Here is a 24,206-nt window from a genome sequence, read left to right as displayed (position 1 = left end):
GTTGTGGCCTTTGTGCTGAGAGGATGTGCATCCTGCTCAGGTGGTGGCAGAAACAGCATGAGCAGAAGAAGCTTTTGGATTCAATGTTTAATGTATTTCAGATGCATGACTCCCTTGGCAATTTAGCACCACTTGATGCAGCATTCAGCTTTGATAAATCCTACTTTTTTACACCATTATGTCAGTCAGATGAACACATATCTACAATATCTTGCTCATGTCAGTGAAATATTGCCTCAAAGGCTGCATTTTAAATCGAGCTGACAGTGGAGTATCAGTCAGTCAGAGAGGCAGTTCACACATTTGGCAGTGAAATTTCTTGGGGAGCTGAAACTGAACACTGTGTGTAGGTTTGAATGCCTTGTTGCTCAGGTCAGTCATGCTGAGCAGCCAGAGTGAAGCTCTCTGTTGTCTTTCAGACCGGTGTGGTTCTCAGAGGATTCATCTCTGTGGACTCTTGTGTCTGCCGCCACCGCCGGCTGCCCTCTGCGAAGAAGCCTCTCCAGCTCCTCCCTGTGGAGAAAGGAGGAACATGTTACTACACAATGATGACTTTTCTGTCACAGAGAAACGCCTAAAAAGCATTTTCTAATCTTGAAAACTTTGAGCCCGTGTTCATGTTTCTGCACCTCTGTGATGTCTGACCGGCGGGGTGTCTGAGCCAGGCTGCTGGACACGATCCCAGCACCCGGGATCCTCATTGATTTTGCCCAGGTTGATGTTCCATTTGTTCCAGTTGACTTCCTCCACTCTGAGACAACAAGAGGACACATGCTCCAATTACTGTCTGCAGTGTGACGCATCAATCAGCTGTCAGAGAAGGCAAATTAGTGAGGAACACAGTGTACTGCGCATCAATCGATCCTGCTCACACAGCTGCGTCTTTCGTTAAATCTTCAGGCATAACCTTGTTTCTTCTCCATTATTATTACTTGCTAAACCTGGCCTTTATGCTGCTCAGAGGACCAAATCCAAGAACTGACGATATCAGCCGAAAATGAAGGTCAGATGACAACTTCAGTACTTTATCTCTCACAGCGTCCTCCCTATTACCAGGTTGTGTCTTATGCAACACAATGTGACACAGCACAGGACCACCACTGAGCAGTAGACATATGAACAATACAGCTGATCACAAAAAATGCCTCTGCTTGTCTTTTATACCGTAACTCCTGTGAAGTTAGTCAACCACCATGAACATAGAAACTTGCTCTTTTCTCCAGTCATTATCCAGGGCTGGATTAATCTGCTATAAGGGGCCTTGTGCAGTGAACACATATCGGGTTGCCTTTAAGTACAGGTATAGCGCACATGCCAGCTTCACTATTTTTCCAGAAACCTCTACGCTTGAGTGTACTCTTCCCATGGTTCGGTATGTGTCAGGTTGATTCTGGTAAATTGATGAAACACAAGTTTAGTGATTCTGCAACGCTGCATTTAAGCAACATTATGAAACATTTTTACCTTAAAATAACAGTTTCAGAATCATGTTGATGGTACAGTGTCTTGTAACAGGGTGAATGGTGTCTCTATCACCTGTTTCTGCACCGTGTAACTTCAGTGAGAGGGTAGGATCACAGCGTTACATACATGTTTACTGCAACATACAAGTTTTCAACACATTACATTGTTCTGATGTAATGAGTCTCGTTTGTAGTCAGCACCTACATTACATCTGACAAACTGTTACAGACCTGGGATTTGTATTTACGACAGTGGTGTTGCACTCAGAAACTGTGGGAGGCGCCAAATCGCACAAAATGTCTATTTCTACATAATGTTGCTTTAAGGGGTTTCCTGTGGAGTTGTTGACCTCTATATGGCTTTTCACGTAGCCCAGGGCTAAAAAGCATTCTTGGAACCTTCTGAACTGACTGGCACAATCCTCGCACAGTCCACAGTGGGCTAACCCTGATTTTAGACCAGAGCTTGCTGTGAAGAAGGCTTAGCCCTGAGTTTCTGGGATTATCCATTGCAAATCAACTAAAACACACGACTAAAAGCCAGTGTGAAACACAGCTTGAGTAAACAATGGACTCACATGTCATTCTAGATTGTAAACATTAGTCGTGTGTTCCAACGGACATTTCTGAATTGAAAAGCGTAGTGCCTAAAACCCCCTTAGATGTTCTACAGTCACTGTAAACCACGGACTCTTGGGGCCTCGTGCTTTATTAACCCAGAGCTAGTAGAAGTGCGGTGTGAATCCTACAGCGCTGGGCTCAGGTTAACCCAAGGTTAACAATTTGTGTGTGAAAAGGGGAGAAGTTATCGAAGGCTTTAGCACTGGGCTAAGAATACGCAGTGTGAAAAGCCCTTTTAGGGCTGTGGAGCTGGGTTACACAGCACACATTCCTGTTCCACTGGTCTACGGGCGGCGGTAACACACCAAGATATGCTGCAGTGTTTCAACAAAGACTGGGAAGGTATTTTAGATCTCATGCTGGATCTAAATGCTGAAAAACTCAGCTTTGCAAATGTTTTATAAGGAAAGAAATGCCTTCAACACATTCATTTGACCTCGAGGACACAGTACCACTGGATGTAAAGATGATGTTCTTTGAGTTCAAAACACAGTTTTAATCTGATGATGGCGCTTAGATGAAAAGTTAAGTTTCTAGTTTATCCTGAGGGGAACATGAATATCTGGACCAAATTCCTTTTCATGGAAACACATTCAATAAATAAGATATTTCAGTCTAGATATAAGTGGTGGACCAGCCGATACCGTATCTGTGATGGGGCAGGGACGCTTGTTATGGAAGTATGTGTGTCTTCACATGCAGCTATTGATGGATCCCTTCACAACATTTCAGACTGATTGTATCGTCTTTAAAATGACAGAAGCAAACCTGAAACACCGGCGACGGTCATCCCCGAGAGCAGTGCCCAGTTTCTTCTCCACCCCACAGCGAAGCCCCTTCCTCAGACAGCACGGCAGCCTTTTCTCCATGTCCAGGATAGTGATAGCCCTCTGAAAACAGCCACAGTGCTTCATCAAACCACAGCTGCCTTGAACAGATAACACCCTCAACCACCTGAACCCTCCAGGATGCCTCACCTGTAGCTGCCAGATGCCGGTGCTCTCCTGGGCAGTCCTCTCCACCGTGCGGTTCATGAGGGCGATGAGCATGTTGAGCAGCAGTATGTAGGTGAGGACGATGTAGCTGATGAGGAGCATGTAGAAGACCTCCTTGTACTGATAGTCCTCGGTGAATTCCATGTCACCCATGCCGATGGTGAACTTGAAGAGCTCCATTGTGGTGTAGGAGATGTTTCTGTAGGTGGGTTTTATACAAGGCTCTTTATCGTCAGCTTGACTGAAGAGACGCCCCTTCCCCGAAGTTATGGTGAGGTTTTTTGGAGGAGGCTCTATGAGCAGGGTGACCACCGCTGTGACAGGAGATAGGAAGCAGATTACAGAAACAGCAAGTGTGTGAGAGTTTGCTTGCAACTTTTGACCCACTCGTTCCTCTCCTACATACCTGGCTCATGAAATAGACATGCAAAGTATTTTTTTTGTTATATTTTCTTGTCCGAAAGCATTTTGAAAGAGTAGCCGATGTCTTGTTGAATGAATCTTTTCATTCACAGAGGAGACATACCTGCTGAAAATCCAAAGAGGAAGACGACATAGACAAAAAGAAAGCGCAGGATATCACTGAGGATCATCTGCAAAGAAGAAAAGAGACTTCAGGGATCAGATTGTTCACCATCACGTTCACTGTGGTGAGGTGTGACCTCTGTGGACTACCTTCTGTATCATGACGCTGTAGATGCCCATGTGAATGTCGCCCCTGGAGAAGTAGAGCAGGTTCACCCAGCTGAGAGCGAGACACAGTACGAAGAAGCTGAGGTACTCCTGACGCTTGCATAGATACAGCACGGCTGAGGCCAGGAAGAGGATGCCCTGCAAAAAACTATCAACAACAAAAAAAGCCACTGTAAACCATGCACACGTTATGAAATGTAAATGATAATAATGCAGGTTTGTACTGTTAAACAGGAGGCTACAGTTAGGTTTGTTTGACCAGTATTTGTGTATGTGTGTAAAAACAAAATGACAGAAGAAGAGTTCCTCCTCAGATCATCTGAAGCTGTTACATGTCACCAGTCTGAGCTGATAATAAACCCCAGGAGAGATCGACCGCCAAAGAACGTGTTTCATAGTGATGTTTATTTTTATAATGGCAGTATTTAAGATCATACAGTGCCTATTAAAGTATTCAACACCCATTTGGAAGTTTTCCTATTTTACTGTTTGTCAACATTAAATGAAAGAAGATATAATGTAGTTGTTTTTTTTCATTGATCAACAGTAAAAGGCCCTTTTATGTCAAAGTGACAGCAGATCTCTACATGGGGATCTAAATTGATTACAAATATAACTTAAATTTGAATTTAAATGATCACAAAACAAGTTAAATGTAGTCAAAAGACTTTTGGTGAGTCACTATCGTGGCAAAACCTACACCACAAATACAAAGGAACACTGAGGAAGATGCAGCAAAAATGTATCTGAAAAACAAAAATGTACTGTAGGTTGTTTGGGCGAATACTGTAGGTCAAATACCAACCACTACAGTATGAATGATTACTATCGATCAGCTCACAGATGCTGTAAGTTGAAGATGGTTCCAAGACCAATATGCTGCCTGTGTGATCAAAAATCTATTGGTACATCAATCAATGTGTTTTCTTAGCATCCCAGTGTTCACTGCTGTCAAGTGACCAGTATACTTTTAGATATTATAGGGGCTCACATACGTGTCTCTCAAGCATTGTACAGTCCTTCTCTCTTTGTCGATTTAGTTTAATAAAAGACTGTTAATGTTAAATATTTCTTCTTTACCTGAATTTATACGACAGTTAGTTAAATTATTCATGTATTGTTTAAATGTTTCGGTTGTTCTGTGTACATACACTGTATGTAAACATGATGATAAAAAGTTCTTCCGTACAATTTATATGGATTCATTCCTGAAATCATCAATCGCATAACTAGGTTGACAGCTCATTTCCCACTGAGTGAGGATCAAGTGAAGAAAGTTGATCCTAAACCCCCAGCTGAATATTTTTAAAGAGAGGTGTAAGTGGAGCCAGAAGTGACTATATTTGGACAAGAGGGTGGAGCTGGGGGAGGAGATCCTGATTGGATTGACTGAAAAACCCAGAGGCCACAAGGCAGTTGCAACTTGCCAATCACAACTTAGCTGCACCTTAAAATATACCCTGATTTATGGTCTGTTTTACTGTAAATGGATCCAGAATTTAAGAAGCGAACATCATGGGGTATGGAGGTAGTAGTGTATCAAGCGATTGAGGCCATAAACTCATTAGGAAAATGTTTACTGAGGTAATAAATCAGGTGATCTTTTTGAAAACTAGTGTAGTTACCCTCTGTTGGCCATTAGACAAAATGCAGGATTAAGGCCCTTCTGCAGGGGCTTCACTTTTCAGAACCAGAGGCTCAAACAATAGTTCTCACAGCGAATGCACAAAATATGTTCCTGCCACCGATTCCCCGCCGTTCCACTGATAGACAGCTGGTGGCAGCGATGCGCAAAGAAGTGTAGCAAGATGTCAATGGAGGCAGAGAACAAGAGAACGGCTGGGTGTAACCATGCAAAATTTAAAATATTTTAAAAATCAGCATTGCAATTGTGACCACCAAGTGGTGAAAAACATACGTAGGTTGCATGAAAACTCCACAGGGTACCTTTAACTATGATCACGTCCTTAACGAAGCACTACTACTTACAAAAGAATCTCATAATATCCATCAATAAGCAATGTCTGCAGCTTTGGCCGTTTCCTCCTCATGTCCAAGATCTAGGGATTTAGAGAAGGCTCTTGATAAATCATATTGGAATACAACTTCCACAAGGTGATGATATGAACAACTGGATTGTTTATTTAAAACACAAGGAAACCTACATACCCCTACGATAAAGAAATAGATGTTTGCCAGTGCTGTCAGTAGCTGGCCTGTAACATACAGGTATCCATTTGTGGTATGTTCGATGCCAAACGGATGCTGTGGGGCAGAGACGAAACATCAGCACAGGTATATCTGAGATGGCAACACGGATCAATCACACAGTTTGTTACCACCAGCTCACCTGTCCATCCTTCCTATTGTAGGCTACAAGAGTAAAGATGACCAGGTACAGGAGGTAAACCAGGAAGTTGAATAAAAACATTCGTCTTCCAAACGTCTTCCACTTGGACTCCAGCAGCCGGCTCAGAGGCTCCGTCTGGAGCATCTCGTGACGGTTCTGAGAGGAGACAGCAGATGTTTGAGCACAGAATAACATCAGCATGACTGGGCTCATAATGTTGGGACTCACAGGAATGTCACTGCCGTAGACCAGTATGTCCAGTACTGAGTTGTCCTCGTATGAGTCCACAGAGGCGAGGTCGTACAGGGAGCAGGTGACGGGCCCGTAAACCCACTCAGTGAATTTACGGGACAAATGTTTGGTGTGAGTCTCTTGGAACTCCCTTTTCAGGATGTGTGAAAAAAGCTGCAGACAAAGGAAATAAATGTCAGAGCGAAATATGTCTATGAACTCAGGTCATAGTATAATCTTAGTCAGTAGGACTTAAGACCCCAATCCAGACACTCACAGGGCCCAACAACACACTACTTTCTGGGTGGTCGGTGAAGCAGGCTGCCCATAGTACATTTCAAACCCTGGACCCCCCATAACATTTCTATCCAGCTGTGTCTGTACTTTATATCAACTTCCAGCGTTTACCCCGATCTTGCCGGTCTTGGCAGCCATTTTGAGAGGCGTGAGCCCCTTGTTGTTCTCGATGTCCTCCAGCTTCAGCTTGGGTTGCAGCCGGGCAGTGGTCTTGAGGATGCTGTCGTACATGTTGGTGATGAACTCCGTGTTGTCCTTGGAGTTGTCAGCCACCACTACCAGGGCGTGCAGCACCGTGTTGCCTTGAGAGTCCGTCAGCTTAGCGTCCGCTCGCTGGTACTCATTCTCCATGAGGAAGTCGACTATGTCGGGCTGGTTGGTGCAGGCTGCCAGAGACAGAGGCAGCTCACCTGAGGACAACACAGACAGTGAGACTCTGTTAGTTTACAACCTTTTTCTGTTTTACTGATTTAAAATGCATCTGAATGTTTATCTTGTGTCTACTTTGAATCCATCAAAGTGCAAGAATGACCTTTAAAGTAGAGATTTGAGACTGATAACAGTCAACTTGATCTTCAAAGGTGAAATATAGGATATTTTAAACATTAATGTAGCAGCATACAACAATCTGCTATGTAAAAATATTATGGAGTAATGGTGTCCTGAACACAGAATGACTTCACACACTGCACGCAGTGGCACCCCCAGAACTTTTTTGTAGGGGAGGCCACTGAAAATCTTGGAGTGGCTGGCTATGCATTTCATATTTTCATCTCATTTTCATTATTGATTTACTGTAAATAAATAGTATCTAATTTTAAATATCAGATAGAAGTTTATTATTCATACAGTACTCATTACTGAGAAGCCACGGACCCCCCTGGTCCCCCCTTGGGAACACCACTGCATGCATGTGAATCCCTCTATGTCCTCCCCACAATTTCAAGATGGTGGCCTGGTAAGTGAACTAAATATGTTTCTGAAAACATTCAAAGCAACAAATAGGCTATGCATCACCAGAGTTCTGATTCATATTTGATCACTACCTAATTTTACAGTTTAATCTGATATACGTGCGCCTGCTTTTCAGAACAGGACACAAAATAGTGGCTGACTCTTCACTAACTTTCTCATTTTAGAGCCAAACAGTACACTAAAATATGTTTTTGAAAACATTTTAAGTGAAAATGCAATGCAGTAACAGAGTCTTGATTTATATTTGATCGGCATGCTGCTTTTATCGCCCAACTTTATTGAGTTTCACAGTAGAAGGTTGTTCTCACAGTCATCTGCTCAAGGCTGAAAGTTTCTCTGTTTAACATTCAGCCACACAACATAGGAACTGAACAAAAAGTATGAGGGGGCTAAAAATTATATTTCACTTTTATTTTGGAGTGGACTTTCCCCCTTTAACCTCAACCACAAATGACTGAAAATAATTTTACAGTTTGGGGGTGGTAACAGTCAGTCAATTACACAAGTGTGATGGGAAGTAGAAGGCGTCCTCTGTCCAACTGTTAAACTTTTGAACTGAACAATATTTGAATATTCACAGAATCTGGGTATTTCAATGGGGATAAAGGATCAGATGTATTTCTTTTTAATCAAAGCAAGTGTGCTTTTCTGTGGAGAAAATATTTCAGACACAAATTATTAGCCGCAACAGCTTAAAGATGAAGTATACGTCTTAAACAATATCTGGGGGGATCTTTAAAGTGGAAACTTTTCACCCTTAGAGCTGCCAAGTGGTATTATTGTTGGTGCCACTGACGTAAAGACAACTGGATCATTTCAGTTTTCCTCAGAGTAACAACTACCAATAACACTGGACAAAACGTAAGCTTATTCATTCATTTAGTCTATAATTGCGGCGTAATGGAAAGATAGAAATGGTGCCGAGCTGCCTTCATTTTCCTGAGAGATTCTGTGCCCAATGGCAGACAAAGTGAAAACAAGGTTTTTAGAGAACCAATCTAACGTAGATGGTGTCATTATTTTATAGCGATTACATTGTGCAATCAACATTAACTTCATAAAATGATGTTAAAGCAAAACACTTGTTTATTGCCAGTTTAACGAAACATTATCGCAAATGTTTGAGAATGTGGAACTTTCGAACTCAAGTTATCTGGATAACTTCACAAGGTCTAAAGTTGATCTCAGACTCGTTGCACGTTCCAGATTTGTATTATGGGTTTTAATCACAAAATATACGGTGATAACTCATCTCTCCAGCATCTGCATCTCGGAACAGGCCCTAGTATGAGGATACCTATGCACACATGCAGTATTACATATCAACAGCTGATGGTGGTGTTGTCTCATAAAACAGAGCGACGTACCAATAAAACAGGAAACTTTTCCCCCTCAGCAGCATGCATGCTTTGCATGTATACATAAGTGTTTAAAATACTGATCCAAGCAGTTGGTGTGTCATTATGCACAAGACAACATCACACCTCTGCTAGCATCCTGTTATAGCCACAATGCTAATTCAGTAGACATCAACATCAAATGAAATGTAATAATTTGACAGGAAAATAACAAAAAGCAATTTTAGAAAACTAACAACATAGACATAATTAAAACCTACTGATTTAAGTTACCCATTGTCACAAAAAAATCAACTATGGTGCTGTGAAAATAAAGATAACCCTCTGACTCAGTAATAAAGTGGTGATATGTGACTCATCCTCTCAGTAGATGATCTTTGTATGAGGCTCCAGTGGAGCAGCGTGGACTCACCGAAGTAGAAGTTGGGTCCATCATGTAGCTGGAAGAAAATCCCGCAGGCTTTGGCGTGAACGTCTGCTCCTTTACTGACCAGCAGCTTCACGTAGGAAATACTCCTCCTCTCGATGGCTATATGGAGAGCCGTCTGGCCTGGAAGAGTTACACATCAGGACATATCAGAAGAGCTGTCACATTTCTTCACATCGTCTGCAAAGGTTCTCACATCAGTACACTTTACCTTTGTAGTAGTTGTTGGTGTAGGCTAAATTCACAAACTTTTTAATGTCGCCCATCTTCTCTGAAATGTCTATTAGCAGCTCCACCGTCTCATTCTTGCCGTCTCTGAGGTGCAGCAGAGCCTTCATCAGGGCGGTTTTACCATAGGACTGATCTGCACGTGTAACCACACATTCAGGGAGTTAACACACAGGTCAGCAGTGTACATCTTTGGTGCATCTGTTGCATTATGGGTGTCACACTCACACAAAGTGTCGGAGAGTTTCTTCAGACTCTGGTGCAGGTACTGATGAAGGCCGGCCAGCTTTCGGACGTCCCCGCTGGCCACTGCTTCAAACAGCCTTATGATGTCAAACGTCTTGCTGTCTCTCTTGTTTTCTTGCTCCGTCTCACCTTGAATCGCTCTTTGTACGACAAATGTTTAACAGACAACAGGGTTACAAAAAAATAATGTGGGTCAAAAGGTCAAGCAGTCGCATTAATCAACACTGCAGGGCTTGATAATACACAGCAGCCATGGTATAATGAGTATTACAGAAGGTAGAGAGCACTCTGTCTCGCATGTGGAGGCTCACTTGTCAAAGTTGAGATTGAATCTGATTTGAGACTTCCTCTTCTCCATTTCCTCCTGGTAATCAGTGTCCATAGGAGCTTTGGGCGACTCCTGGCCCAAACCCAGTGAAGAAGCCAGTCCGGACTTCCCAGCTTTCTGGCTTAATTTCTCCTCCTCGGTCCTGTCGTCCGACTCCAGAGAGAAGTCAAACCTCTCTGCTTTATCCATCTTCACCTATCGCTCCAGCAGTCTGCATAGAAATACAGCACATGTGAACATCATTCAGACAACACTGCTAAAGGTTCTGTGCTTGCTAAGATTTATTGGCAAATTATTTATTTGTAAATTATTGAGTGGTTTCTATTTCTGATTTCATGTTATATTCTTCAATTTATCATAAATATCTTAAAGGAAAAAATGCCACTTTAAAAAGGGTTAAAAATTAATGAAAACAAAGGTGTGTGCTTGTTTAGATTGCTCAAAATAAAAAAACGAAGTCCATATATCTCACTTAAATGTTACTTGTTATTTGATCGTGCCTTAATTAACTGCCTTAAAGAGACAGGAGCTAAAACAGAGCGTTTCAGACAGAGGGCGAATACACACACACAAACACACACATACACACTTTCTTTTCATGGATCACAAGCCAAAAGTGATTGAGGGTCATTACTGTAAACACTGCAGGACAAAGAGTTTAGTGTCAGTGCTTTAACATGTTTTGTTTGGGACTGAAACATGTTTACTGCACAGGATAACCTCACTGGCCTTTAAGGGCACACACATATTTTCAGACATGTGATGTTTCAGCCGCAGCGACTAACAAAGGAGTGTATTTAGAAGCACACAGCACTCGATGTGGTTGTCGCTGATTTGCAGAATAATCATTTACAGTACGCTTTACACAGAATCAGTGAGTAAATAAATGAAATATTCCTGCGAAGTTCAGCAGATTGTAAAAAATTATATCATGATCTAAGGGAGGACTTCTTAAGGATACGGGAACTAATGTTTAGCAGCTTTTTGTTCCCCATTTTGACCAAGAAATGGGGAATTAGTGACTCATAACTATGTGAGACACCCTGACCATCACAAGAGGAATATATAAAGACCTCAAGACAGAAATGATGGAAAAACTGAGAAGTATGCATGTTATTTATAGAAAAGGACATTTCTCATACATGCATCCTAATGAAACTTTAACACATTCTGAACAGTTGTTTAGTCGTACCACATCTGACTGAATTAAACACTTGTTTTCATTGACAAAAGTGGAAGTAGAGTATTTTAAAATGCCTTTGTCGTTCAAATGTTTGTGCAGGAGTGTCTTCTTCCACATCCACATATGTCCTGCTGTATTATTCATGGCTATATTGATCCATGAGCTGTTTTTAGGAGACCACTCTAGTTACATATGTACGATGAAGATAAAGATTAACAGACACAATCGGTGTCAGTTGGGAATCTGTTCCCTCTTTCCATTCTTTTCCACATCCTCGTTAAATCTCATGAAACAAGAAGTGTGCAAAATTTATGATTACAAACCACAATAGGATGTCATGACAATGAACATGTGTTTTGTACAAACAGAGGATTTGGCTCTTACTGCTCCAGATGCTTCAGAAGCAATCTATTGATTTTAAGAAAAACACCTTTTACACAAGATAAAAAGACCTCAATTGACTCACCCAGAGAGAAGTCCTACTCTTCCAGATTGTCTCCTTGATTAAAAATTTAATCCCCAAATCCAAAACAAATACAGTGGAACACAATGGGGTGTCCTGCAGAGAGTTCTTATTGTCCTGAGATGTTCACTTGACCTAACGATGGTGAGATTACCAGGAACAAGCCGGGGGGAGATAAAGTGACACGCCCTGGAGAATATCAGAGCACATTACTGGAGCCCTGAGTGCTTGAAAGGATGCTGTATTGACCATGTGTGTTCAAGTCAAGACAGCAAAAAATACCACAAAGGAATTCTGATGCATGTACTTCACTGAGGACCAGTGTATTATCTGACACAAACACATATGTGTTTACTGAGCAGGGAGCCAAAGAGACAATTCAACTTTTCATTCAAGCATTAATGAAAAGAAAAAGTAATCCAAGAATTCAAAGTAATCCCATCATAAAACCACCATTGGCGCCTTAAAAGATAACATCTCCCCTCGTCTCTGTGAAAATAACAAATCAGAAATGATTAAAAGAATAAACTTACCTATCTCACTCAGATGTTTCTGTCACTGGTGAATAATATTTCTTAAGCAAGTCTCCCTTTTTTAGTCCATGACATTGCTGATGTGTTTCCTGTGGGTGTCTTATTTGCTTCTTTGCAGTTTCGCCTAAGTGTGTGTGTGTGTGTGTGTGTGTTGTCAGTGCAGCTGTGGTCCTGTGACTGAGTGTGTGGTTATAGTGCTTCTGCCTACCAGCGTGTGCTGTATCTGTGTTCATGAGACATGACGATTTCCTTTCATAAGCTCACTTCCTGTTTTCTTTCTCACTTAAACAGGGCGTGCAGGTATTCACATACTGAGACAGCATATGTATTTAAAGTATTACCAAAAGACACACCAACACTTTGTCTACGATATTATACAGCCCGGTGCTTCATTCCTGATGTTCATCTGCATTTTTTGTGCATCTGTAACAAAGAAAGTGCTGTCCATTCAAAACTGGAATAAGTGCACCAGAATATAATTTTTTATTTATTTTAGAATATAATCCTGCCTGGTGATTTAGTCAAGAAGTGAGATAAGTATAAAATATTCAAGATTTGAGACAAAAATTAATTACAAACAGTGATTTATTTGTACCATAATCACATCACATCAGGTGTGAATTACTGGTTAAAGGGAGAAAAAAAAATTGCATATAACTCATTTCAACAAAATGATGCTCTATTATAATAAATATTATATTTTAATTGCTAGTTATTACAGGAAAGCCAACATTGGTGCAGTATTGCTGCTAGAAACATTTGATGTGAAATGCTTTTGTCTGTTAATATTAACATTGAGTTCAGACCAAATATACTGTTGGTACATCTAATTTATTTTTACTTTGATCGCCTTGATAGCTACTACACTGGATCATGACTCAAGCATCCAATCGTGACAAAACGCAGCAGCAGAGTCAAGACAGATTCTACAGCTGCTGATAAGATTAAGATCTGTCTTGAAAACAAAGTCAATAAATACAAATTTAACATTGTCACGCAAGACATTTATGCCCTATGTAAGTAGTTGAAAGTCACAATTGAAGATTAAGACAAAAGAAGGCAAAGAAAGTGCAGTAATCATCAATCTTAATCTAAATTAGACTTTGATAGAAAACAAACAATAATTTCACTTGAAGCTGAGGCCCTCCGTCCTCAAACAGGGACAGTGAAAACATTAAATTTAAAGACGACTTAACCACAGTGTTTGGATCCAAGGACCTGCAGAGACGGTGAAGTGCGGTTTGACTACACCCTTCCTTAAATAGATTAGTGCATTTCCCCACTATCTTTGGGGTATCTCTGGTTTCTGGTATCATAGCGCTGGTTCACTTTAACATGAGGCAGATCACCATGGTAACCTGTGCTGCACGGCTAACCTTCTCCGGAACAGATTAACCTTAGACGATCGGATCAAAACCGTCACACCGTGGGTACATTAATCAATTAATCATTCTTACAGAATCATGATGTGGACAAGGTACACTTTAAGGCGCCGAGTGATCAAGCTCTTTATACATTCAATGGTGATAATAAAAGGGTAAATGGTAACAAATGGTGATTATAGATGCTAATAAACTGCCCTGTGTTACTTTTTCATTTCCCTCAATGAGCTTTTTAGACTCAAGTAGATAAGAAGTAGAAATTCAAAGTGTACCCACTTACAATTTTACTAGAAAGCACAGTATTAATTAGCTCAGTAATTTAATTGTAAAGTCTGTGCAAATACACCAGATCACGCATTGATTTCTTATCTTCACACCTTTTATCGGCAAGGACGATCATTACCTTTCTTAACTTTAACTGATATTAAGTGTATCTCTGCTCAAATGTCTGCAGTCAACATTTATTTTGAAGAAAAGATCCATTTAATTGTCCCCACTTGTTTTATTTGGATAGGATTCCGGCTCTGTAGCTTTTTATTCTAGCCTACTTGTTTTACTATACTGTATATAATGTAGGTTGTATATAATATGATAACTATTTCACTACAGGTATAATTTTTCCGTTTTATATCTCATATCAGATACCCATTTCATGGTCTCATGATGTTGCGTGTGATTGGCTTGTAAAAACGTTGCCTCTTCACATGAATACGCTCATATCTGAACAGGACAACCCAGAAATATCAGCGGCATCTTCATGATGATGGTTATCTTTTTGGTGATACAGGCCCCTGTACAGGCACAACACAACAAGAAATGAATCAGATATAAATGCCAACACTCATGCTATGGTTTCCAACAATCTATGGATTTGACTACACAGGTGCAGACTGTAGAAGTGAAATAAAGATGACAGAGTTGAGATGAAAACACCAAACTTAGAAGGAACCTCCTTGCATACATGTGGTGTTTTACAGCGTGTTTGGTTGTTGCACCGTGTACTATTAGTGGAGAAATAAGCTCCGCAAGAGTAGATCTTTTCTGATGAAAGTCAGAGTCAGTGTGTTAACCATTTTGTTTTTGGATCTTCTGGTCTTTCGAAATTTCAAAACACAAGTCTTTTCATCCATGTCCTGGCAAACACACCTTTAAGTTCCATTGAGCCAAAGTATTTTGTAGAATCTCAGTTTGTGTGATTGTTTCTGTAAGTGATACCTTTTGATGAGGTACTAAAAAATGTGCAAAATTCTCAATTAATCATGTAAACAGACAGATATTCCACTGTGGATTACGACTCTTGCTCAATGCTGATCACACAGTACCATGGCCACGCCGACAGCAGAGTCCGCGTTTTGTCCGTAAACCACCAGCTGAGGAAACGCCCTCTCCACTTCCTGCCTCAGCACCTCATTGCGGGCGATGGCGCTCCCACTGCCCACTATCCTGGTGACCCCTGCCTCCTGCAGACGCTCAGCAGGCATCATGGAGGTGATGTTGTCCAGGACTCCGCGGCACAGTGCCCTGGTCAGATGACCCAGAGACAGATTGGTAGTGGAGATGTTGGTCACCTGACCCAGGCGGAGAGGGTCGTGTCTCTCTCCCAGGATGGTCGGACTCACCATGAGGTCGCTGGTTTCCTGATTCAGGGCGGAATCAATCAGCTTCTCATATAGGCACGAATCACTCAGCTCTGCACCTGTGAGGGAAGAGGAGAAGCAATTAAATGGTGGGACACCTGCAAGCTAGTTTGAGCAGTCAACTCGAGCTGCCCTGCTATAGACATACAGTATGTGACATGCCTCACTCTCAGCACCGAGTACCGAGTCTATTTAAGCTGCAAACATTTCCCAGCTCTACCTCTGCCTGTTAATGCCACTACTGCCCTGCGTCAGTATTGCTGCCTGTTCTTTCAGCCACACCACCATCCCAGCATCCATCTGCAGGATCCAGCTAGGAGGTTCAAGATAATTGCTCATGAGGTTGGAGCCTAGACGCCAAAAAAATATGTTCTTCTGCAGTATTTAACATTTCAAATCTAAGTTGTCTGACTGAAGTGTACTGAGACACAGAGCTGCTTTGAGCCAAATGCTAACATCAGCATGCTAACATGCTCACAACAACGTTACCATGCTGTTCTTTAACAGGTATTATGTTTACCATGTTAACCATTGTAATTTTGCATGTTAGCATGCTAAAATATGCTAATAATAACTAAAGTACAGCTGAGGCTGATGGCTAGTTAAGAAGTTCGACTGGCTGGCACAAGAGTCAGAGAATTGCCAAAAGTCATTAGGATTTATCTTTAGGAGAACATGAATGTTTCACCAAATATCATGGGCCCATCTCATGTTTTTATTTTGTGCCTCCTCGTCTCCTTTCTCCTCAATCCTCTTGCCTCGATTTCAGCACATCATCTTGAAGGATGTCTCACTTCCTAGAATGGTCCTCCAGGAGAGACGAAAGAGGAGAGAGGATGCACAGGCGTGTCCTTTGCGCAAGTTTTATCGGCACCCGTGACCAGAAGTGACATGACACACAGCTGGAATATAAAAACCATGGTGGGAGCAGGACTACAAATATGTTTCTTTGCATTCACTGTTTGTGTAGCACCTCGTAAAGCACTGTTAATTCCCCATTGACATTTCACCTTGAAATGATTTATGTCTCATAATGCCACGTTGTGAACTGAATTAAAAGTAAATATATGCAGTAAGTTGTGTTGAAATCTGTTCTGCTCTTCTGACAGAGATCAAAAATACAGCAGTAGGCTTCAAATATGGCTCTGAAGCATGGATGGCTTGTATTGTTAAATGCATTTGCCTCAAATCCTCTCTCCTGGTGTCTCTTCCTTGCTTTCTCAGCTTGCATCTTATGTGGGAGGAGGAGAGGAGAGCAATTGAAGATGTACTAACTGAGAAATGAGAAGAAGGGAAAGGCAATCCATCCAGAAGTAGTTGTGATATTTAAGTCAGGACCAAAGTGGTGGACCAGCCAGCCAACAAACCTGACACTCAGCCCATGAACCACGCTATAAGGGTAACTAAAAATCCATACCAAGCTCTTTCATCCAGGAAGTGAGCATCTCCACAAAAGTAGCCAGTACATTCCCTCCATTAAGTGACGCTGCCACCGCCAAGTATGAGTCTTCAAAGTAGGGGAAGTAGGAGATGGAGGCGGTCAGCTGAGGAGAATCTGGAGGTTTGAAGTCAGCTGGCATGGCGAAGGTCAGCTGGGCTGAGGTGCTTATGTTAAGAACTGTGAAAGTGGGAGACAGATACAAACTGTCATCGAAGGCTAATGAGCTAACACCACCAAACATGACATGCAAGAGACACTGATGGCAGGATTACACTTAATGCACTTTCTGGGCTCTTGTGTTTTTCACGCTTTGCTATTTTTCTCTTAACTGTTTTTTTGTTCTGGTTAATGGCACCAAAATGCAGCAGAAGTGAATGTCCATCCCAGCTCTGATGAAACATTTCATTACAAAACATTAAGAGAAGTAACTTTGGAAAATCGAAGCATTATTAGTAGTACAGTAGTAGAATAAATCTAATGGATCCAGCATGTGATATTACTGCAGTAATGGATACTTGACTCTAAAGTGCATGGACTGTGAGAGAGTAATGCTCCCCCTGCATTAAGTGTGACCCTGGCATCAGAGAGACGACTGGACATCCTGTTTCACCTGCATCTGTCCGTGCACTCATGCAGGAGTAGACAGAGCACTGGAAGTCTCCCAGGGCGGCACCTACTGGCGTACCAGCAGGGATACCATGCCAGTCAGAGCACGTCTGTCCCGCCAGACCACCAGATGGCACACACTGAGGAAGCAGGTGCAAAGGGAAGCCGGCACCCTTCAAACTGGAGCATGCACACACAGAGTGTCTGGTTATGTAGGTTACGCATACCAACTCTAACACTGTAAGTTACAAAGAGTTTAGTCATTGCAGGTCACACCAAACATGCACAAGCTATACAGCATTTTCATGCATTTAGTACTTGTCACATATCAATAAAATGTTCTGACATGTTGTAATGTGGTTTTATTAAAACAGGAAGTCTGCACTTTGCGTACATGTCTATGTTCCACTGGTTGGTGGAGGTGTTGAAGAAGCCCCAGCTGGCTGCATTCTGAGGCGTCATCACACACCTGTCCAAACCACACAGCATGGACACTACGTAGTCCTGGATGGTGCCCGCGACTGTGAACACCTCCAGGAACTCGGGCCTGCAGTGAAAGCACACATCTTTAGTTGGGGTTCATTTTAGTGTCACAAAACCAAGTGGTGCAGGTGGGCTTTTAGAAAAGCTCATGCTGACCTGTGTCTCATGTACCAGAAGATGGTTGCACAGCCAAACCCCGTGGCCACACTGAGATGCGAGTCTGGCTTTGGAAGAGACGACAGGAAGTCACTACTGCAGCGCCCATCCTGCCAGGTGATCAGCTGACTGGTGTCTCTGGCTGTGGAGAAGTCCTTGTTGGGCCAATCACAACCTGAGAGGAACAAGTGACATGGGAAATTACGACTTCAACTTCAGTTTTTGACAAAATGGTTTTGGTGTTTATATATAAAAACATCCTAGTAGCACACAATTTCTATCATTTAAACCTCTTTTCACAACATGTTATAGATGCAACCAGCAGAGGGCAACAGAGTTATGAAAAAGGTTCAATGGACCAACAAAGTTTCTCTTTAATCAGGAGTTATTAACAGAAAACCTCCTGATTTCAGTATACATCTTACTTTCAAGCACCTCAATATGTTTCTAAAAAAGCATCTCAAAGGTCATCATCAGTATTACAGATTGGATTATCCATGTACTTCAGCAGTCTGAAAACACTGCTCTCTTCTTAAAAGACTTCTTCCAAATCCCCATGGCTATTACTGGTTAATGTTTTTCTAAAGCCTGTGTCCTGGTGAAACATTATGGGAACTTGTGTCCAAATCAAACTGAAGTATTTTAAAGACTGTACTCTAAACAGAAAAGTGACTATTCAGTATAATAAACTGAATATGCTTCTCAACTTTATCTAAAAGAATCCCCCCTATTACATTAACGGATTCACGATAATAAAGAAAGTACATTAAGAGGGAAACCAGGGCTCACATTTTGCTTGGATTAGATGAAATAGTTCATATTACACACTCTTCCCTGATGTGCAATCCAATCCTCATTATGCAAGATCATATTAAGCCTTGTTTAACAATATGTAGACAAGCTGGAAACTCTGTTATTGCTGTCTGTCTGTGACTCACACCCTCTGCTGACATGAGCAGATCAATATGAGCAGTTCTGTGGAAACAGCTCAGCTTTCACTGAGGATCTGTGATTACATTCTGAGCAATAGGGTTGGTTCATTATCTAATTCACTAACAGCCTCAAAACAAAACAAAACAAAACCTATGATTGCAAATCAGCATAACACAAACACAAAAATTCTTTATTTTTTCTTATAATATCCAAAAATAATAATTGTAGGAAACCTTACATCTATGAGTGTGATGTGGTCCAAAATAGAATTGTGTTCATCTGCAAAAATGGCTACCGAATGTTCAAATTTTACCAGTCACTCAATAGATTACCATACATTTTTTGAGTCTTGTGAGTGAAACAAGTGACTAATCACATGTATGTTTCACCAGCATTTGGCTGGTGGCCGGTGCTAATTCTGCGCCCTGGGTGTAGGACTCTTAAAATTGGGGTAATTCCAAGGATCATGAGATTAATAAGCCTCCAAGACCAAAACATTAACAGAAAACAGACGCTACAGTAGCCTCAGGGATCACATATGAAGACCTCTGACAAGTGTCCTGTACAGTTCTGAACTATTAGCACCTATTTATTTCTGGGTCAAGTGTCTATTTTTTATTATTATTTTACTTGCACAAGTTCGTGTGTTTTGCCAGTCCATCAGTTCTGAAAATGATCTCTTTGCTATGCCTTGCTGCTTCCTCTCTGATTTGTTTTACACTTCAAATGAGCCAATAAATGAACAAATCAGTTTATTTGCCGCTCAGACCACACGTGTATCACAGCCGTTGTTGCCCAATTGACCACACACATGTTGTGAAATGCACGCTCAGTATGTGGGGCAGGTAGGCAGGTAGTAGTAGTAGTCTTACCGCCTTTTCCTTTCCAGAACACAACCCCGTGCATCTGTCCTGACAGCCCGATGCTGCTCACATGCTGCAGTTTGTCTCTGGGCAGCAGGCCGATGCACCGGTTCAGAGTGTCTATGATCCGGCCAGTGTGCTGCTCCTTAGCCTGTGTGGTATCATGCAAACACAGCCAGGTTACACACAGGGCAAACACACACAGCGGTGTTGGCACCACTGCTGGATAAGTCGTGCGGCACGTGGAGGCACTCACCTTTATCTCACTACCGTCGATTATATCTGACTTAGTCGGCAAAGCGTGACTGTCAGCCACCGCTCTGGAGCCGGTTTCTATTAAAACGGCTTTTACCGAAGTGGTGCCCACGTCTATACCCAAAATATAGGTAGACATAACTCCTACTGGGACTGTGTACTCTGACACTCAGCTGTACGGTGTCATGATGACAAAGCCCAAACTGATGCGTTCAAGTCTAGGTAGGGAATCGAAAACTCCAACTTTATTTGAATGTATCCTAATAACGGTCCTAATTATAATCCTCCTAATAATAGATTAGCTCCATTACTATAATATTGAATAGTTATAATAATAATAATAATAATAAAAACAGATCACAGTAGGCTACTACGAACGAAATCAACATTGTTTCTGTTAGTGCCATTGACTTGAGGAAAAAACTGCAGGCAATAACTTTAAAGGAGTTGTTATAACGCCTCTTCTGAACAACAGGTAGAGTTTATTTCTAATTTCTAATAATTCATTTAATTTCGTTCTCTCTGACTACATTTTGACATGTCAAATACTGGTGTAACTAGCAATATAAATAGGCTAATTCCTGCAGGTGGACCAGTGTTGTCTGTACTTGCCATGTGCATCTTCACATTTCATTTCATTTTTTTTAATTTATTTTTTTTAGCATTTATTAGCCACTTTAATTGATTTAAAGAATTGCAAACATAAATACGGAAATCAGGCCAGTGTTTGTTTAGAGAAATGCATAAATTAAAACAAAGCAATAGTAATAGTGAAAATAATTACAATTGTCTTGTTGACGTTTTTGTTTTAAAGATGGAAAATTAATTTTCCTTTAATTTACACAATGTCAGGCTTTGCTTTCTAGGCTGCAGTTATTAATATTTTGTTGTTTGTGCTGGACGTTTGAAAAGAAGGGGTTTACCTGAATGTACACATGTTATTTAGGTTCATCTAGAAAATACTTTTTCCCTACTATGAAGATGGAATTTCCTGCTTTTCAATGCTCTAGAACGCACCACATCATCACCTCCTATTCCTGTTCCCACAATGCACTGCGAAGGAGCATGGCCGACTCTTGCCTAGGAGTGTAATCCAAACGAAGATGAATGTGCTGTTTCCGTGCTATATGAGCTGACATTCCTTTAAAAAAACAATCTAATGCTCAAATCTGTGAAGTTAATCTTACAGATTATGTTTGTGTAATCTCGCTGTGAGGAGCCAACGAGTCTCTGCGTTTATTTCCGGTGAGAATCTGTCATCCGTTACCGTCAGCGAGCACCTTGGGGGGGTAGCTAGAAATGCTAGCCTGTTAGCTTCATTGATGATGGGAATGCTAAAATAAAACGGTTTAATTCGTCGTCACGCTTTTCAAATTCGTGCAGTATTGCGGTTAGTTCAACAATAATGCTTTACTGACTAGATTTGTGTCCGTCTTTGTTGCTTTTCTGGTGATTTACGATGCTACTTGTGTCACCAGAGCGAGGCTTTAAATGCAGAAGCTAACTTGCTTTGATTTAATGCAGTCTGCAGCTAAGCTAGCATCGAACAACACTGACAGCTTTTCCTGAGAATTCAGTCGGTTTTGTCTTTTTCTTTTCTCGTACTGGTCACTCTATTGAAATGTCTAATGAATGTACCATGTTGACCTTATACCTACTGACATAAGACCTACCGACATTCATAAGGCCAATGCAAACTAGCTTTGATAGTAATGGTCCTGCTTACTAGTAGTTGAATAAGTGGCCCCTGGTAGTGATATAATATGCCATTGTGTTATTATTAATACTTGGATTAGTATGTGTAAGTAGCCTGTTTCTTATAGGTTGACGAAGTGGAGCTGACTTTAATGACATTATTTACTGTTGTGTTGTTCATTCTTTAACAACCCATTGTATTTTATGAACATAGGTTTTGTACATAAAATCTAAAACTGCAAGGTAACCTGTCTCCATTGTTGTGAAATAAATGTGAGCTGAACTTATGTATTGTAATTATGCCTGAATCTCTCCTAAAACAGCAGCACCTACCTGTGACAGCTGACCAGAGCCAAGATGGCAGGAGTCGTAGCCAAGCGCGAGGGGCCACAGTTCATCAGTGAAGTGGCTGTGAGGGGCAACGCCGCTGTGCTGGATTACTGCCGCACCTCTGTATCCGCCCTGTCCGGAGCGACAGCTGGCATCCTGGGGCTGACTGGACTGTATGGCTTTATTTTTTACTTCCTGTCGGCGTTTCTCCTCTCCCTGTTGCTCATTCTCAAGGCCGGACGGCGGTGGAACAAATTCTTTAAATCACGGCGGCTGCTCTTCACCGGGGGCCTTGTCGGAGGTCTTTTCACTTACGTCCTTTTCTGGACTTTCCTCTATGGGATGGTGCATGTGTACTAAAATGATCTTCAACAAATAACCCTGAATTAATCCTATCTAATGCAATGTAAACCAATAATATTGTCTGTCCTGCTGTTTGTAGATAAGCCATTAGTAAAGACTTTTTTCTGTTATCAACTGTTGATTTAACAGAGGATGTTTTAACAATAATATGCAGAATAAAATGTCCTCTTATCCTTCCTGCTCCACATTTAGCAGTGACTATGAACTTATCTAACCTTTAACTCCTGCTCTGTGCTTGATATTATGCCTACCAGGACAAAAGTAGTAATAATAATGTAGGCTGTAGTGTCACATAGATCAAAAGAGATCACATCCACACAAGTTGTAAGAACTTTGTATTACACTTCATGTACAATACTGTGGTTAAATTATAACAGATCTAAGTACTGATTGAAATAAATACCTCTGTACAATTTGTTTGTTTACATTATTAATTAGTTTGTCAGGCATGAAATCCACATGACAAGTACATTCAGCAATAAAGACCGTTCAATAAATAGAAACACGGAGAACAAACAGGAGGGAGGAAGGAGTCCATGCACTTCAACGTCTCGCACCGTTCTTTAACAACAGCCAGTACATTATCAGAGAGCTTGTCCATTCACAGAAAACTCACAGTAGCACATCACGACTGCATTCCACAGCTGCACAAATACATTCTGTTGTTAGTCAGGTTGTGTTGGAGCCATTGCATGGCCAATATAAATGTCACAACCAACTCAACATACTACAGTGTAACTACGCTCAGACGCCTGTCGCAACACAGACACAACTGAAATACCCACAATTAAGACCGTTCACACATTTTCTTACATATTGCCTCCAAGTACAGTTCTTTTTTTTTTTTTTTACATTTTCTCTGTGATTCCATGCTTACAAAATAATGTCTCTCATGACCCAACATTGAATTTAGAAGTTATTGGTGCAGATTAATGAAATTATTTTACAATTTTTTGTATTCATCTGCAATGTTTATTTGATCTAATCCAAGCCTGTACTTGAGGTCCATCCGGAAAATTTGGAATAACATGAAGGGCTACAATTTTTTCATGTTCAATGGTTCTGTCATATCTAGTATTTTTGCTGCGATTTTCATAATTTAGTCCATGATGAGTAGAAGTCGTCATGCCCAACACTTGCTTTGTCTATTTTGTGGTGCTGAGTATTATATCCCTTAAAAAATCCAGTTCCAAAAAGTTAATTCCCACACACTTTTCACCTCTGCATCGACCTCTTTTAAAGGGACTCTGTGGAACCTCTGTGTTGTGCTGGAAGCTGGTCATTAGTTTATGTTAACGGACTCCATTTCTGAACTAATGTTAGCTACTGTTGCTCGGAGAGAGGCACGATGACCGAGAAAGTGCACAAAGTAAATTCTGTCTGTCACGGAAATCCGACCCAAGTCCTTCACAAAGAAATCTACAGTCAAGCATCATTAAAAAACTTCAACAAATCAACCAAAGGCAACTGAGAGAGATGGGGAAGGTCTCAGTTTTCCCATCATGTTCCAATCTGCTCACATATGGTCTATAAAAAAGTGATTATTACATGTAAATTACTACAAATTGTTACATAGAGCCCCTTTAATTCAAATAAATGCAGCGGTGATAAGTGTGCGTCGAAATGGGCTTATTTCTTTGGAATTATAGTTAAGTCAAGAAAATGGCAAAA

General features: G+C 41.2%; 3 protein-coding genes across 4 annotated transcripts; 1 reads left to right on the top strand and 2 right to left on the bottom strand.

Moving 5' to 3' along the window:
• Positions 1-68: 68 nt before the first annotated feature.
• On the bottom strand, positions 69-12,457 carry trpv1 (transient receptor potential cation channel, subfamily V, member 1). Its single transcript, XM_073479378.1, has 16 exons — positions 12,392-12,457; positions 10,196-10,423; positions 9,867-10,024; positions 9,622-9,774; positions 9,396-9,533; positions 6,762-7,060; positions 6,351-6,527; positions 6,123-6,278; positions 5,942-6,037; positions 5,762-5,832; positions 3,755-3,920; positions 3,606-3,672; positions 3,062-3,393; positions 2,853-2,974; positions 630-751; positions 69-513 (listed from the first exon to the last, which is right to left on the bottom strand). The coding sequence occupies exons 2-16, from the start codon at positions 10,399-10,401 to the stop codon at positions 416-418; spliced, it is 2,361 nt and encodes a 786-aa protein (XP_073335479.1). The 5' UTR covers positions 10,402-10,423; positions 12,392-12,457; the 3' UTR covers positions 69-415.
• A 501-nt stretch (positions 12,458-12,958) lies between these two features.
• shpk (sedoheptulokinase) lies at positions 12,959-20,344 on the bottom strand. The gene is made up of 7 exons (XM_073480070.1): positions 20,149-20,344; positions 19,902-20,043; positions 18,097-18,271; positions 17,852-18,004; positions 17,462-17,637; positions 16,828-17,028; positions 12,959-15,469 (listed from the first exon to the last, which is right to left on the bottom strand). Exons 1-7 carry the CDS (start codon positions 20,284-20,286, stop codon positions 15,075-15,077), a joined length of 1,380 nt encoding a protein of 459 aa, XP_073336171.1. The 5' UTR covers positions 20,287-20,344; the 3' UTR covers positions 12,959-15,074.
• Positions 20,345-21,196: 852 nt separating this feature from the next.
• On the top strand, positions 21,197-22,950 carry emc6 (ER membrane protein complex subunit 6). Of its 2 annotated transcripts, none has more exons than XM_073479482.1 (2): positions 21,197-21,392; positions 22,169-22,950. In XM_073479482.1, exon 2 carries the CDS (start codon positions 22,200-22,202, stop codon positions 22,530-22,532), a length of 333 nt encoding a protein of 110 aa, XP_073335583.1. In that variant the 5' UTR covers positions 21,197-21,392; positions 22,169-22,199; the 3' UTR covers positions 22,533-22,950. The 2 variants fall into 2 exon arrangements, with proteins under 2 accessions (XP_073335583.1, XP_073335582.1); XM_073479481.1 differs by having other exon boundaries at positions 22,166-22,950.
• The last annotated feature ends 1,256 nt before the right edge of the window (positions 22,951-24,206 follow it).

Source organism: Pagrus major, chromosome 13 (genome assembly GCF_040436345.1).
Source record: "Pagrus major chromosome 13, Pma_NU_1.0".
Classification (NCBI taxonomy): Eukaryota; Metazoa; Chordata; class Actinopteri; order Spariformes; family Sparidae; genus Pagrus; species Pagrus major.
This window is presented reverse-complemented; position numbering and strand designations above follow the sequence as displayed.